At 48.1% G+C, this 14127-nt stretch overlaps 1 protein-coding gene across 1 annotated transcript; it reads left to right on the forward strand.

Annotated features, from left to right (window-relative positions):
* Positions 1 to 10488: 10488 nt before the first annotated feature.
* Positions 10489 to 13415, forward strand: SLC35D3 (solute carrier family 35 member D3). The gene is made up of 2 exons (XM_042985351.1): positions 10489 to 10946; positions 11973 to 13415. Exons 1-2 carry the CDS (start codon positions 10508 to 10510, stop codon positions 12800 to 12802), a joined length of 1269 nt encoding a protein of 422 aa, XP_042841285.1. The 5' UTR covers positions 10489 to 10507; the 3' UTR covers positions 12803 to 13415.
* The last annotated feature ends 712 nt before the right edge of the window (positions 13416 to 14127 follow it).

Consider the following 14127-nt stretch of genomic DNA (forward strand, 5'->3'; position numbering starts at 1 on the left):
CTTATGATTTTATGACATCCTATCAAGGTTGCTTTTTCTAACATAGTATACATATGAATATAGTGCTATATGTAATATAGAGTTTATCTATGGTTCAGTAACAGGGCTCTAATATAGATTTGATTTATTCAGCAATATTTATTGAGTGTCTACTGTGTTCTTGACATAGAGACTGAATGAGACTGTCTCAAGGATGGGTGGCATGCTTTAAGAACATGGAATGCTGTGAGTTAAGAGCTTACATGTTTTTTATATTTATTCACATCTTTTTAGGTAGTATAAGCTTTGCTCTGTATTTCTCTTTCCTACTTTTCTACCATAAAATTTTTTTAAAAATTGGTCACTGGGAAAAAAGTGTTAGGTCCTAATAAGTTTCAAGCAGTTGCCCTTGAAAGTAGCCCTAGGTAATACTATAGACCCTCTTTAGTACCGCCCTAAATCTCCTTGAAAAATCCCTAAGTGCAGATGACCTGTAAAAACAAAATGTGTGGAAAGGGAAAAATTGGTAAAACAAGCAACTGTATAATATGATATTTTGTCATTAAGTTTTTAGCAAGGTTTTGAGGATTCTTAATTTTTTTAATGTTTATTCATTTTTGAGAGAGCACAAGCAGGGGAGGGGCAGAGAGAGCAAGACAGAATCCCAAGCCGGCTCCAGGCTCTGAGCTGTCAGCACAGAGCTTGATGCAGGGCTCGAACTCACAACTATGAGATCATGACCTGAGCAGCAGTCAAAGCCCAACCCACTGAGCCACCCAGGCGCCTCACTGAGGATTTTTAAAAAGCAAAATACACTTGCAGTAATCACAACAAAAATAAATCAGAACCTATGTATATTGCCTAATTAACATATTTACATTGCACATTTACTTGTTCCAGAAAAAAAATGACAGCTTACAACATACAAAAACAAGATGACACAAAAGATAGAAGAAAAGGAGACATAAAGTGAAGCCATGAGTGGAGCTTAAAAATCTATGCCTTGGGGCGCCTGGGTGGCTCAGTCAGTTAAGCATCTGACTTCGGCTTAGGTCATGATCTCACAGTCTGTGAGTTTGAGCCCCACATGGGGCTGTGTGCTGACAGCTGAGAGCCTGGAGCCTGCTTCAGATTCTGTGTCTCCCTCTCTCTCTGCCCCTCCTCCCTTCACTCTCTGTCTCTTTCTCTCTCTCAAAAATAAATAAACATTAAAAAAAAAATTCTTTTTAAAATCTATGCCTCAAAGTGCTTTAGAAAGTTGCTCCTTGGAGCACCTGGATGGCTCAGTCAGTTAAGTGTGTCTTGATTTCAGCTGGGGTCATGATCTCCCAGTTCATGAGTTTGAACCCTGCCCTGGGTTCCTCGCTGATGGTGTAGAGCCTGCTTGGGATTCTGTCTCTGCTCTGCCCCTCCCCTGCTAGCTCTCTACCTCTTTCTCTCAAAATAAATAAATAAACATTAAAAAGAAAAAAAGAAAAGAAAAGAAAAGAAAAAAGAAAAGAAAAGAAAGAGAAAGAAAGAAAGAGAAAGAAAGAAAGAAAAGAAAGAAAGAAAGAAAGAAAGAAAGAAAGGAAAGAAAGAAAGAAAAGAAAGAAAGAAAGAAGAAAGAAAGAAAGTTGTTCCTAGAAACATAAATAGGAAGCCTGGTTGAGTACACAGTTCAGTGCCCAAGACCTAAGGCAAGGACTTCATCCTAGTACCATGCCTGGTACCTAGAAGGTGCTCTGTAAATATTTGTTAAATGAATTAATGGTCTGGGGGAAAAGTACAACTTTTTTTTAAATGTTTATTTTATTTATTTATTTTTTTGAGAGAGAGAGACAGAGAGAGAGCACGTGAGCAGGGGAGGAGCAGAGAGAGAGGGAGAGACAGAATCCCAAGCAGGCTCCATGCTGAGAGTGCAGAGCTCGACTCTGGGCTCTGTCTCATGCATGACCTTGAGATCATGACCTGAGCCGAAATCAAGAGTCGAAAGCTTAACCAGCTGAGCCACCCAGGCATCCCAACTCTTTTTAGTCTTAAATTGTTTTTGAGAAGCCCTCTAACGAGGACACTGCTTTCTTAACATGAATACAATGTAAGGAACAAGGAGCTCAGACACATCCTTACAGCTGTCACGATGATGAGGCTCATCAATCTGTTTCTCGCTTCCCTCCAGAACTAGTGACATCACACTAAGTACAGTTCAGTAAAAGCAGGTTCACAGTGGGTGCTCTCCGTATCAGCCATATTTAAAATAGACCTTTAAAAACACCTAACCAGGGGCGCCTGGGTGGCTCGGTCGGTTAAGCGTCTGACTTCGGCTCAGGTCATGATCTCACGGTCTGTGAGTTCGAGCCCCGCGTCGGGCTCTGTGCTGACAGCTCAGAGCCTGGAGCCTGTTTCAGATTCTGTGTCTCCCTCTCTCTCTGCCCCTCCCCTGTTCATGCTCTGTCTCTCTCTGTCTCAAAAATAAATAAACGTTAAAAAAAAAAAACACCTAACCAGATCACATTTACCATGTGAATTTACGTTCACAGTAAAATGAAATTACATATTTATTTTCCTTGTAGAATGCAAGAGAGTTTATTAAAATAATCTGTCATGTATCTTTTAAAGCAGATACTTGTGATTTAAAAACTACCACCTCTCTTGATCTTTCCCCCTCAATTTGTAGGATGTTAGAGATGTGTGGAACAGTAACTGTAATACTGAACTCAGGTTCTTAGAGTCTCACAATATGAGAGAGTTTGGGTTTATCCAGTGGGTTCCCTGGAGCTAAGATTGGAAAACTAGAAGGAAAGGGGCTGGATTCTCTCCTGAAAGAGAATTCCCGAGATTTTTAACTTCTTGGTAGTTCACAAGCTGGGCGGTCTCTGGACAGCACTTGTGTCTTGGGTGTTGAGCTCTTAGCTTTCATCCCTCCTGCCTCCCCAAATTCTTTTGTGACCTGGGCACAATGTGAGATGATTTCTGTATGTTATTTCTTTGATTTTTATAATGTCCCTGAAAGGAAGCCCTCCCAGTTTTCCAGACAGAGAAATGAAGGCCCCCAGGAGTCCTAAGAGCCAACAGGTATGAAGCTGGAATGTGAAACTTGCTCTGACTGGATCCGAACCCACGGTCCTGCCACCTAGCCTTCCTTTCCTAGGAATAACAGAAATTGGCCCACAGAGAAGTAGTAAACGTGTGGAACTCTCTGGTGACTAGCTCTTGATCATTCCTGAGAGAAGTGACAAAATGGAGTTTTCCAAGTCGAAATTGCTAAGAAGCTGCCCCAGGGTCTGGAGTGACCCTACCAAGGTATGTCACCCCCCAGGGAGATCCAGGCTGAGAGCCTACTGTCTCTTCTGCCCATGGCACTTTTTAACTGACCAACTTGGCTATCCTTTGGCTTCTCCCAAAATGAACTCAATGATTTCTTAGCAGGCCTCTTGTTGAGTGAGATAATCCACTTAAATATTTTTTTGCTTCAGAGATATGCTGAAGTCTATGTCTCCTGCCTCCCCCAGCCAGGTCTCCCCACAGCTCAGTTTCTTCTAACCAAACCCAACTTTCTCAGTAATGGGCTCCTCTGGCACATGCTTTCCCATGTGCCAATACTCTCCACCCAGGCCCTCAAGCTAAAGACCTAAATCCCATTCTTGCGCCTTCCCTTTTTCCCACCTCTCCACTCGAAGATGCATCACGTAAGTCCTGCCCCTTTTCTCCCCTAAAATACTTCTCCATTCTGTCCCCTGCCTTCAATCCAACCACTGCTGCCCTGGTTCATGCCATTGTTAAGTTTTCTCTGGACAATCCCAGCAGATGATCCAATCCCTTCCCAAATGAGGAATCTGTTTCTAGTTTTGTGCCCTTGGAGCAATCCTCCCCAACACAGCTGCTGGAGATGGATCTAGAAATGCAATCTGATGACATCAATCGGAGTGTAAAACCTTTCTCTGCCTATAGGATTGCCCTCAGGAAAAAGTTCAAGCTCACTCATCAGACTGTGGCCCCTGCCCCTCTGCAGCATCACATCTGTCCTTGTGGTCACCAACTTTGTGCTCCACACCCGTGTGCTCACAGGCTCCCCTGAATAAATAATGCAAGTTTTCATTTCTGCCTTTGTTCAAGGCAGTCCATGTGCCTGGATTGCCCTGTTCTTGGCTCAGTGAATCATTTTTTATTATAGTTGATACGTGATATTACATTAATTTTTAGGTATATATTGGTTTGATAAATTCTTATCCATCATTTGAAAGTCATGTGAAATGACTAAAGAAAAGGACTGATAACACACAAAAATTAAAATAACAAAACACACCATTAGCAAAGCTAAAAGAAGACAGAGTAGAAGGTGTATTTGTAACATATGTAACAAATTGTTTAATATCCACAATTTAAAGAGCTCTCAAAACTCACTGAGACAGCCAAAGGTAAAAGTGGACAAAGGATATCAATAGATAATTGACAGATGTAAAAATGCAAATGTTTAATACAATTTAAAAAAAATACCCAAACTTTGTCTAATTTGATGATAAAGAAATGCAAATTAAAAGATTTGATTCTATTTTTTTGCTTATCAGTTTGGCAAACAATAAAATATTGCTAACATCCAATATTAGTGAAAGTGAGAGCACTGTTACATACCTTTTGGGAAGGCAATTTGGCAATAAAAAATTTAATTTTTTTCAACTTTTTTACTTAAATTCTAGTTAGTTAACATAGTGTAATATTCTTTTCAGGAGATTTTAGTAATTCATCACTTAATATGACATCCAGTGCTCAACACAAATGCCTTCCTTAATGCCCCACACCCATTTAGCCCATCCCGCCCCACCTCCTTCCATCAACCTTCGGTTCTCTATCATGAAGAGGCTCTTATGGTTTGTTTCTCTCTCTTTCTTTTTCTCCCTTCTTCCTATACGTTCATCTGTTTTGTGTCCTAAATTCCACATATGGGTGAAATCGTATGGTATTTGTCATTCTCTGTCTGACTTATTTCACTGAGCATAATATCCTCTAGCTCCATCCACATCGTCTCAAATGGCAAGATTTCATTCCTTTTGATGGCTGAGAAATATTCCATTGTGGGTATATATGCCACATCTTTATCCATTCATCAGTCGGTGGACATTTGGACTCTCTCCATAGTTTGGCTATTGTGTTTGTTTATTTTTGAATTTTTTAAATGTTTTTATTTATTTTTGAAGGAGAGAGAGAGACAGAGCATGAGTGGGGGAGGAGCAGAGAGAGAGGGAGACACAGAATTCGAAGCAGGCTCCAGGCTCTAAGCTGTCAGCACAGAGCCGGATGCGGGGCTCGAACCCACAAACTGTGAGATCATGACCTGAGCCGAAGCTGGACGCTCAACCGACTGAGCCACCCAGGCACCCCAATGTTTGTTTACTTTTGATAGAGAGAGAGAGAGACAGTGCGAGTGGGAGAGGGACAGAGAGAGAGGGAGACATAGCATCTGAAGCAGGTTCCAGCACAGAGCTCGTCGTCGCATGGCTTGAACTCACTAACTGTGAGATCATGACCTGAGCCGAAGTTGGATGCTTAACCAACTGAGCCACCCAGGCACCCTGGCTATTGTTGATAATGCTGCTATAAACATTGGGGTGCATGTACCCTTCGAATCTGTATTTTTGTATCCTTTCAGTAAATATCTAGCAGTGCAATTTCTGGATCATAGGATAGTTCTATTTTTAACTTTTCGAGGAACCTCCACACAGTTTTCCAGAGCAGCTGCACCAGTTTGCATTCCCACCAACAATGCAAGAGGGTTCCCCTTTCTCTGCATCCTTACCAACATTTGTTGTTTCTTGTGTTGTTAATTGTAGCCATTCTAACAGGTGTGAGGTGGTATCTCATTGTGGTTTTGATTTGTATTTCCCCAAGGATGAGTGATGTTGAGCATCTTTCATGTGTCTATTAGCCATCTGGATTTCTTCTTTGGGAAGATGTCTATTCATGTCTTCTGCCCATTTCTTAACTGGATTATTTGCTTTTTGGGTGTTGAGTTTAATAAGTTCTTTATAGATTTTGGATGGCAATAAAGATTTTAAGTTACAGACTCAGCTGTTCCAGTCCTAGGATTCCCCGTCTGTACCCTGACACCCCAAATACTAACAGAGTATGTAAGAACAAATGTCCAAGGGTATCCATTACATCATTGTTGGGTAAAATCTAGATGCCTGTCTACAGAGGAAAGGTGATACTACAGAACAGTCATTTAAAAGAATAAGATAGAACTATGGAAAGACACCCTGCTATTGATATGTGTATTAGTTATCTATTTCTGTGTAACAGATCACCCCAAAACATAGCAGCTTAAAACAAACATTTATTTATCTTAGAATTTCTATAGGTCAGGAATCCAAGCGTAGCTTAGCTGAGTTGTTCTGGCTCAGACTGTCTCAGGACAGTGCAGTTAAGCTGTCACCTGGGTCTGCAGGTATCAGAAGCTCAATAGGGGCTGAAGGATCAGCCTGGATCAACCTGGTCGTTAGCAGGCCTCACATACTCACCAGGTGGGACCCTCCACAGGTGGCCTGAGTGTCCCTATAACATGGCATCTGGCTTCCTCCAGACTGAATGATAAAAGAGAGAGAAAATTCAAGACAGAAGCTTCAGTCTTTTATAACCGAGCCTCAGGGAGTGACACCATCACTTCTGCTGTGTCCTATTGGTCACACAGACCAGCCCTGGTAAAAAGTAAGAGGGTTAACCAAAGGTGTGAATACGAGGAAGCAGAGATCTTAGGGGCTTGTTATCACAGTATCTTAAAAAAAAATTTTTAATGTTTATTTTTGAGAGGAGAGAGAGAGCGTGCACGAGCGAGTGGGGGAGGGGCAGAGAGAGAGAGGGAGACACAGATTCCGAAGCAGGCTCCAGGCTCTGAGCTCTCAGCACAGAGTCCGATGCGGGGCTTGAACTCATGAACCTCGAGATCATGCCCTGAACCGAAGTAGGATGCTTAACCAACTGAGCCACCCAGGTGCCCCACAATATGCTTTTTAAAATAGCAAATTATAGACAAATATGTAAATGTCCTAATTTTATTATTTTTTAAAAGGGGATTCTGTTTGTGTAAATATATATACATGAAAAACTTAAAGGTTTACACCAGTAACCCCCAGCTCTGTGCAGTGGGGTTGGTGTGGGGTTAGTGGTGGGGAATATGTTTAGTTATTGTTATAAAGTTTGTTTTCCTTTTACATACTATAACGTGAATGGGTTACTTTTTAAAAATTTATTTATTTATTTTGAGAGAGAGAAGGTGCACAGGGGAGGAGAAGAGAGAGAGGGAGAGAGAGAATCGCAATCAGGCTCTGAGTGGAGCTCGATCTCACGAATTGTGAGATCATGACCTGAGCGAAAATCAAGAGTCTGATGCTTTAACCGACTGAGTCACCCAGGCGTCCTGAGAATGGGTTACTTTTACAATTAAAAATAATGAAATAAGAACACATTTCCTCCCCCAGGAAGTCTTCTCTGATACCCCCTTCTAAAGCTGATATTATTTCCCTCCTTAGCCGTCTCTTGTTTCTGCCACACGACCCCACTGTTGCATATGCATCATTGTGTTGCCTCACCTGCACCTGCGAATTCCTGAGAACTAAGATGAGCGCTCATCTTTGAATCCTCTGTGGCTAACCAAGTGCCTGGCCCAAAATACTTGCTCTGCATGTTTGCCAAATGAATGAACTGAAGGATTTATTTAATGCCATCAGTATGTATTAGGTAGCTCCAAAGATAATGGAGCTTGAGTCTAGACCCTTGGTACCAGTAGGTCAAATAGCTTTTTGACCTTCAGATCTACATTCTTGTTCAATTAACCTTGCTAAACATAGTATTCTTGTTTTTCCCATTTTTCTTTAGGAGATATCTAGTAATTGGTGTGGCTGATGGTATTAATTTTTTTTTTAAATAAAAGCCCTAATGGAAAAGAATTATATGCAATAAAGTGGAGAAAATGAACTGTTTCATGCCAATGTAGGTTTCAAATATTAAGCAAAATTTCCTTGCCTAAATGAGAAGGGTGAGATAGCTGAATCAGCCCCAAATCTTTTACCTAATGTTAGTATCACAAATGGAAGCAATTATAATTGCTGACAGAAATGAATCATTCCCAAACTAGGTCTACGCAGACAGGTCTTTATTATGTTCACTTAAGATGGCTTAAAGAAACCATCCTTTAATTGGAATGGTCCCCAGAAGCAGAGATCTGTTATTTGCTGATTTCTTTAAAGAGTTAATCTTCAAAGTTTTTTTTAAATCTGAGTATACTTTGTATGCTTTGTATATATGCTTATACTACACACATGGGGTCCCTTGCTTCAGACCCGATTTCCTCAAGAAAAGAACATCCCATGAAAAACAGAATCCATGAAATAGCCACTAGTGTGTAACCATAGCTATTAGCAACAAAAACAAAGAATTTCCCAGGGAACCGGAAGCATAGGTTTCAGTACATTGCTTTCCAGAGGTATTCCTGGAAAGTTGACACACTGAGCCATTTGTAAGCATTTTCTTGAGTGTCCACTTGAAGGGGGGGGGGGGGGCGGGAAAGTGGCCCTACCAGGCGCTGGGCACGTGAGCTGGAGGACTGGTTGAGACCTAGGTCTCTCCCACCAAAGTGAGCTCCCAGCTCCTGGAAAGCTGGCCCAGAATAAGGACTGTGGTGATGCTGCCAATACCCGATGTAAATTATTTTTCTGCTCTGGTAAAAACTGTCGCGGCTTCAACATCTGGGCTGCAAGTGTCTCCTTCAGCACAGAGGTGGAAGTGTGGAGGAGAAAAAAGAATCACGAAGGAAATGGTTCGTGCATATTCGTGCAGCAGTTCAGGGTTAGGAGGTTGGGATCCTGCTGCAGGTGGGTGGATAAGAGAAGTGAACGAAAGGGAGAGGTGGTTCGAAGCAATTTGGAGCTCTCTTCCTCGCTCCCAAACCCCAGCCAAGTCCATAATTTTTAAGCAGCGCGAAAACTGTGCCTGGCTCTTGGCTGTGATCTGGGCTGAGCGAACCCCTTTGCCGCTCCTGAGTTTCCGGGTCTAGGAGTTACTTTCCAGGGAGCGAAATTCAGATCAAAGGGTCACAGAAGCTTTGTACCCGCAGCAATTGAGAATTCCCTTTTTCTTCCGGCCGGACGAGACAAGTAAATAGTTCTCAAGTCCTGCCGGGAAGCCGACCTGCCCTGGCCGGGGGTGGGGGAGGTAGGAGGTAGGGGTTGTCCTGCTCTCCAAAGCAGTCAGTCAATGACTACCCGCTAGGCTGCGTTCGGTTCCCGGGGATCCAGAGAAAGCTACGTCCAGTCTCGGCTCTGTCTTGGTCCTGGGTTCCTGCCCCCGCTACGCCCTCTCTCCCCTGCCAACACACCCCCTCCACCTCCGAGCGAGGCCAGTGGCTCCCGCCCACCCTGGGGCACCGTCGCCCCCGCGATCCACCAAAACGGTGGATGGTTCTCCCTCCCAAGACTTAGGTTCTGCTTTTATGCTCATTTCACGGCTTTGCCCCACTTGGAACGTGTGCCCTTGCCTCCGCCCCCAGGCTCCGCAGCCCGGCGAGGCCACGGACCCTCCCCCCTAAAAAAAAAAAAAAAAAACCTCCCCCCCCACCCCCCGAGCCACTGGAGTAATCCCAGGTCCCTCCCTGGAAGGCGCACTGACTGGGGAGCGCGTTGCCCGCGCCAGGAAGAAGCCAGCCCTAGCGCCCTAAAGCACTCCGGGGCGGCGTCCTGGGGCCGTGGGTTCCTTCAATGTGGGGGCGTTGGCGCCCGAGCACCGGGAAGCCCCGCAGCCAGCTGGCACTGACTTTTTTCCATTTCCTGGCCGACAGTTGGACATGGTCCGGCGGCTGCGCCGGGAGGGACCGTGGATAGAAAAGCGATTGAAGCTGCGGGTGTGGGGACGGGGGAGGGTTGCTGGGGGTGCTGTCACTTGTTGCGGTTCTCGAAAACAGTGCTTGACCCTGGAGGGCTGTTGTTTCTAAAATCTTCTTTGGCTGTGCCCGGGATCCCCCAACCCGCGCTCCTGGGTTCGGGGCTGGAAAGAAGAGGCGAGCGGGAGCCTCTGGCTTTTGCGGAGGCGGGGCGGGGGGGGGGGGCGGCGCCCAGGGGTGGGCGCTAGGGTGCCCGAGAGGTGCGAGTCCGGTCCCGCGTGCGGCAGCGGCTGGGGCTTCCAGGCGCAGAGCGTCCGCCCTGACTGTGAAACCGCGCGGGACACAACCCATTGCAGCTCGTCACATACTTACAAATCGCTGTCGCTAGGGTTCCCGCCACTCCTCTCAGACCAGCCCCCCCACCCCTGCCACTTTTCGGAGTCCCCCGCCCCCGTCACTGCCTCCCGGGAGCTGCGGGGCAGTCGGACGCGGAGCTGTGGAGCGGCGAGGACGCCTGGCTGGAGCTGTGCCCTCTGCGGGGAGCCGGCGCCCCCTGCCCTTGGCCGCGGCGTTGGGCGGGCACCCCCGCCGCCCTCGCTCCGCTGCTCCCGGCTCTCTTCTCCGCTCTCCTTCCGCAGGTCCCGGAGCTCCGCCACCGCCGGGTGCGGCGCGGCAGGCGCGATGCGGCAGCTCTGCCGGGGCCGCGTGCTGGGCATCTCGGTGGCCATCGCGCACGGGGTCTTCTCGGGCTCTCTCAACATCCTGCTCAAGTTTCTCATCAGCCGCTACCAGTTCTCCTTCCTGACCCTGGTGCAGTGCCTGACCAGCTCCACGGCGGCGCTGAGCCTGGAGCTGCTGCGGCGCCTCGGGCTCATCGCCGTGCCCCCCTTCGGCTGGAGTCTGGCGCGCTCCTTCGCGGGGGTCGCTGTGCTCTCCACGCTGCAGTCGAGCCTCACGCTCTGGTCCCTGCGCGGCCTCAGCCTGCCCATGTACGTGGTCTTCAAGCGCTGCCTGCCCCTGGTCACCATGCTCATCGGCGTCCTGGTGCTCAAGAACGGCGCGCCCTCGCCCGGGGTGCTCGCCGCGGTGCTCATCACCACCTGCGGCGCCGCCCTGGCAGGTGAGCCCGACCCCCGCCCGCCCCCGGCCCACCCTACCCCACCGGACCGAGGCTACGAGGATCGCTTAGTGCCAGGCCCGCACTTCCAGTGGGGAGACCGAGGCAGAGAGAGACTTTGAATGTGGTTGCTCGGCTCGCGCACGGGACTTCTGGGACCCCGCCGAGCCTTTCGGCGCTCCGACTTCCTGCTTCAGAGCGTACCCCTCCCCCCAGTCCTGGCTTCCGACCCCCGCCCCTGCCTAACTAGCTATCGCCCTCTCCGCTTTCCCAGCTCACCGCCTCCCCTCTCCACCCTCCCCTCTCCTCCGCCCCGCACCCCTTCCTTCCTCCGGGAAGGGTCGAGAGCCGCCGGAGCCGGAGCAGACTGGGTTTGCAGGAGGCGGGGGCGGTGAACTTCCCTGGGTCACGCGGGGCTGGAGTGGTGGGGGGCGGGGGACGATGAAAACCAAGCTTGAGCCGCCTGAGCTAGTTTAGGGTCTCTGGCCCCGCGTGAGGCGCTCCCGGCGCGAGGAGGGGTGGGGGCGGGGGTGGGTGGATTAAGACCCACGTGAGGGCCGAGCTTGAAGGACTGAGCCGGGTGGGAGCCGGCGGGAACGGGAACCTTCACACGGAGGTCGAGAGGGAGGCGTTCGCTCGGCGACCAGCCCGCCTGGGGTTAGAAGACACTGGCTGGGGATCCGTCTTCCTTCCGCGGCCCAACAGAGCGGGGGCAGCGTACGACACTCCTGGGTGACCTCCGTGCCTACCCCGAGGGTATCTGCTCCCTCCCGGTCCTTTGTCGTGCACAGAACTAGACAGGGTGCCCCCCCCCCCCCGGATATGCAGGAAGGCGCCTCCGCTCATGCTTGGAACTGGGCATTGGCTGAGCCTGGCCTCTCCGATTTGTGCCCGTGGGCAGACCTGGGACGCGAACCCTGTCCACTCTCCAAGGCTAAGCGTTGCCCCAGTGAATACCCACCCGCGCCAACCCGGTGTCTTCTCTTTTTCCTTCCTGCCCTGGCTCGGTGGTTCTCTGGGGCGCTCCAGGAGCCGGCGACCTGACGGGCGACCCCATCGGGTACGTAACGGGCGTGCTGGCAGTCCTGGTGCACGCAGCCTATCTGGTGCTCATCCAGAAGGCCAGCGCCGACACAGAGCACGGGCCGCTCACCGCGCAGTACGTCATCGCTGTGTCCGCCACCCCACTGCTGGTTGTCTGCTCTTTCGCCAGCACCGATTCCATCCGCGCCTGGACCTTCCCCGGCTGGAAGGACCCGACCATGGTCTGCATCTTCGTGGCCTGCATCTTGATCGGCTGCGCCATGAACTTCACCACGCTGCACTGCACCTACATCAACTCGGCGGTGACCACTAGCTTCGTGGGCGTGGTGAAGAGCATCGCCACCATCACAGTGGGCATGGTGGCCTTCAGCGACGTGGAGCCCACCTCTCTGTTCATTGCCGGCGTGGTGGTGAACACCCTGGGCTCCATCATTTACTGTGTGGCCAAATTCTTGGAGACCAGAAAGCAAAGCAACTACGAGGACCTAGAGACGCGGCCCGGGGGAGAGGAGGCACAGCCAAGTGGAGATCAGCTGCCATTCGTCATGGAGGAGCTGCCCGCGGAGGATGGAAATGGAGGGTCAGAAGGGGGCAAGGCAGCAGGTGGCTCCACTCAGAAGAGTGGGCCAGAGGCAAGGGGTGGCCCCAGAGGAGTCCCGCTGGTGGCTCGGAGTTCGCAGATCACACGCGGCCCGGAGGAAGTGAGCAAGAGGTCACTGAAGGATGCTTACCTCGAAGTGTGGCGGTTAGTCAGGGGAACCAAGTATATGAAGAAGGATTACTTGATAGAAAATGAGGAGTTACCCAGTCCTTGAAAAGGAAACGCATGTATGTATATATGTACATACGCTTATTTTGTATGTTCGAGATACCATATTTTAATGAGGGTCCGCACAGTTTTATTCTTTGAGGAGTGGGGAAGGGAAGCAAAGAAAGAAGCTGAAACGCACTGGCAGCAACAGAATTAGCAGCTGCGTGAATTATTTAGCCTGAGTTTACCTGAGGCATCACAGAGACAAAGGAATGTGGAGGTGCTGAACAAAGTGAGGCGGCGGTCTCAGCTGCAGACGGGATATGTTCAGTGCAGGCTGCACGTGAATTTTCTGTCTTTATAACCATAACCGAACGGCGGCATGCACTAGGAGTTCCTCAACCCACCCCCTCCAGAGATGGAGTGTAGACAGATGACAGCACTTAATAAGCTCAAAGAGGACGTACGGGGATACATCTTCAGTGATAGAACTGCACTGTTCATGGCCAGCTGAGCAAGAGTATATTACTGAAGTTATTATACACATGCATATATACGTACGTATACACGTATACGTACATATATACACACGTATATATTGAGTTGACGTTTACTGTTTATAGTCATCTGAAATATCAGGTTTACTCTCATTTTTCTTCACTCAAAAAAACAATTAAGTGCTCTGTTACTCTATTATATATTGGTAGAAAATGTTAAAGCTGTTTTGAATATATGAGTTCATAGCTTCAAACCCGAAGGTCGAAGTTGGCTTTTAGTAATTATAAAAATATTTTAAAGGTTGTTTGGGTTCATGGCTTCATAATATCTATTATTGAATGCCATAACCTTTTGAGAAGCCAGTCTTACTGCGTCCTATATTCTTTCAAGCAAATGCAAAGGCTGAGAAATAATTCCGTGTTAACTGAAACCCAAGCAGACGTGAGACCATCCGGTTAAGCCGGCTCTCCCAAGTCACCCTGCACATCCCAGACCCTGTGACAAAAACAGCAACTGCTATATTCACTTTATGATATTTTTCTATCTTAAATTTGTCAAAATAAAGTATGAGTCTCTCTGCTAAAAGATACATTGTTATACATTTGTTTTAGACACATTTGGGCTCTATTGTTGTGGTGTAGTTTGTGCGTGTCTTCAATGTGTGGTGTCTGATATCCTGTGTAGGGGCCACCCCATGGAGAAGTTCCCAAATTAGCTTGGCAGTCCACTGTAAAAGTAACAACAACAGCCACCTCCAAAACATTCTCATTTTCCAGTCAAGGGAACTGTTACAAAGTAAAATAAAATACTGCCTCCACCGGAGGTAGGAAAAGTCCTCCACGGCCAACATCAGTTAATATGGAGCCTGGGTTGTAATGGTAAAGAGAGCAC

This window comes from Panthera tigris, chromosome B2 (assembly GCF_018350195.1).
Source record: "Panthera tigris isolate Pti1 chromosome B2, P.tigris_Pti1_mat1.1, whole genome shotgun sequence".
Taxonomy (NCBI): domain Eukaryota; kingdom Metazoa; phylum Chordata; class Mammalia; order Carnivora; family Felidae; genus Panthera; species Panthera tigris.

Excerpts from the sequence above, each read along its gene's own strand:
- SLC35D3 (XM_042985351.1), top strand. The coding sequence starts at position 10,508 with ATGCGGCAGCTCTGCCGGGGCCGCGTGCTGGGCATCTCGGTGGCCATC. Across the intron at positions 10,947-11,972 it reads CTGCGGCGCCGCCCTGGCAG|GAGCCGGCGACCTGACGGGC; the intron begins GTGAGCCCGACC and ends GGGGCGCTCCAG.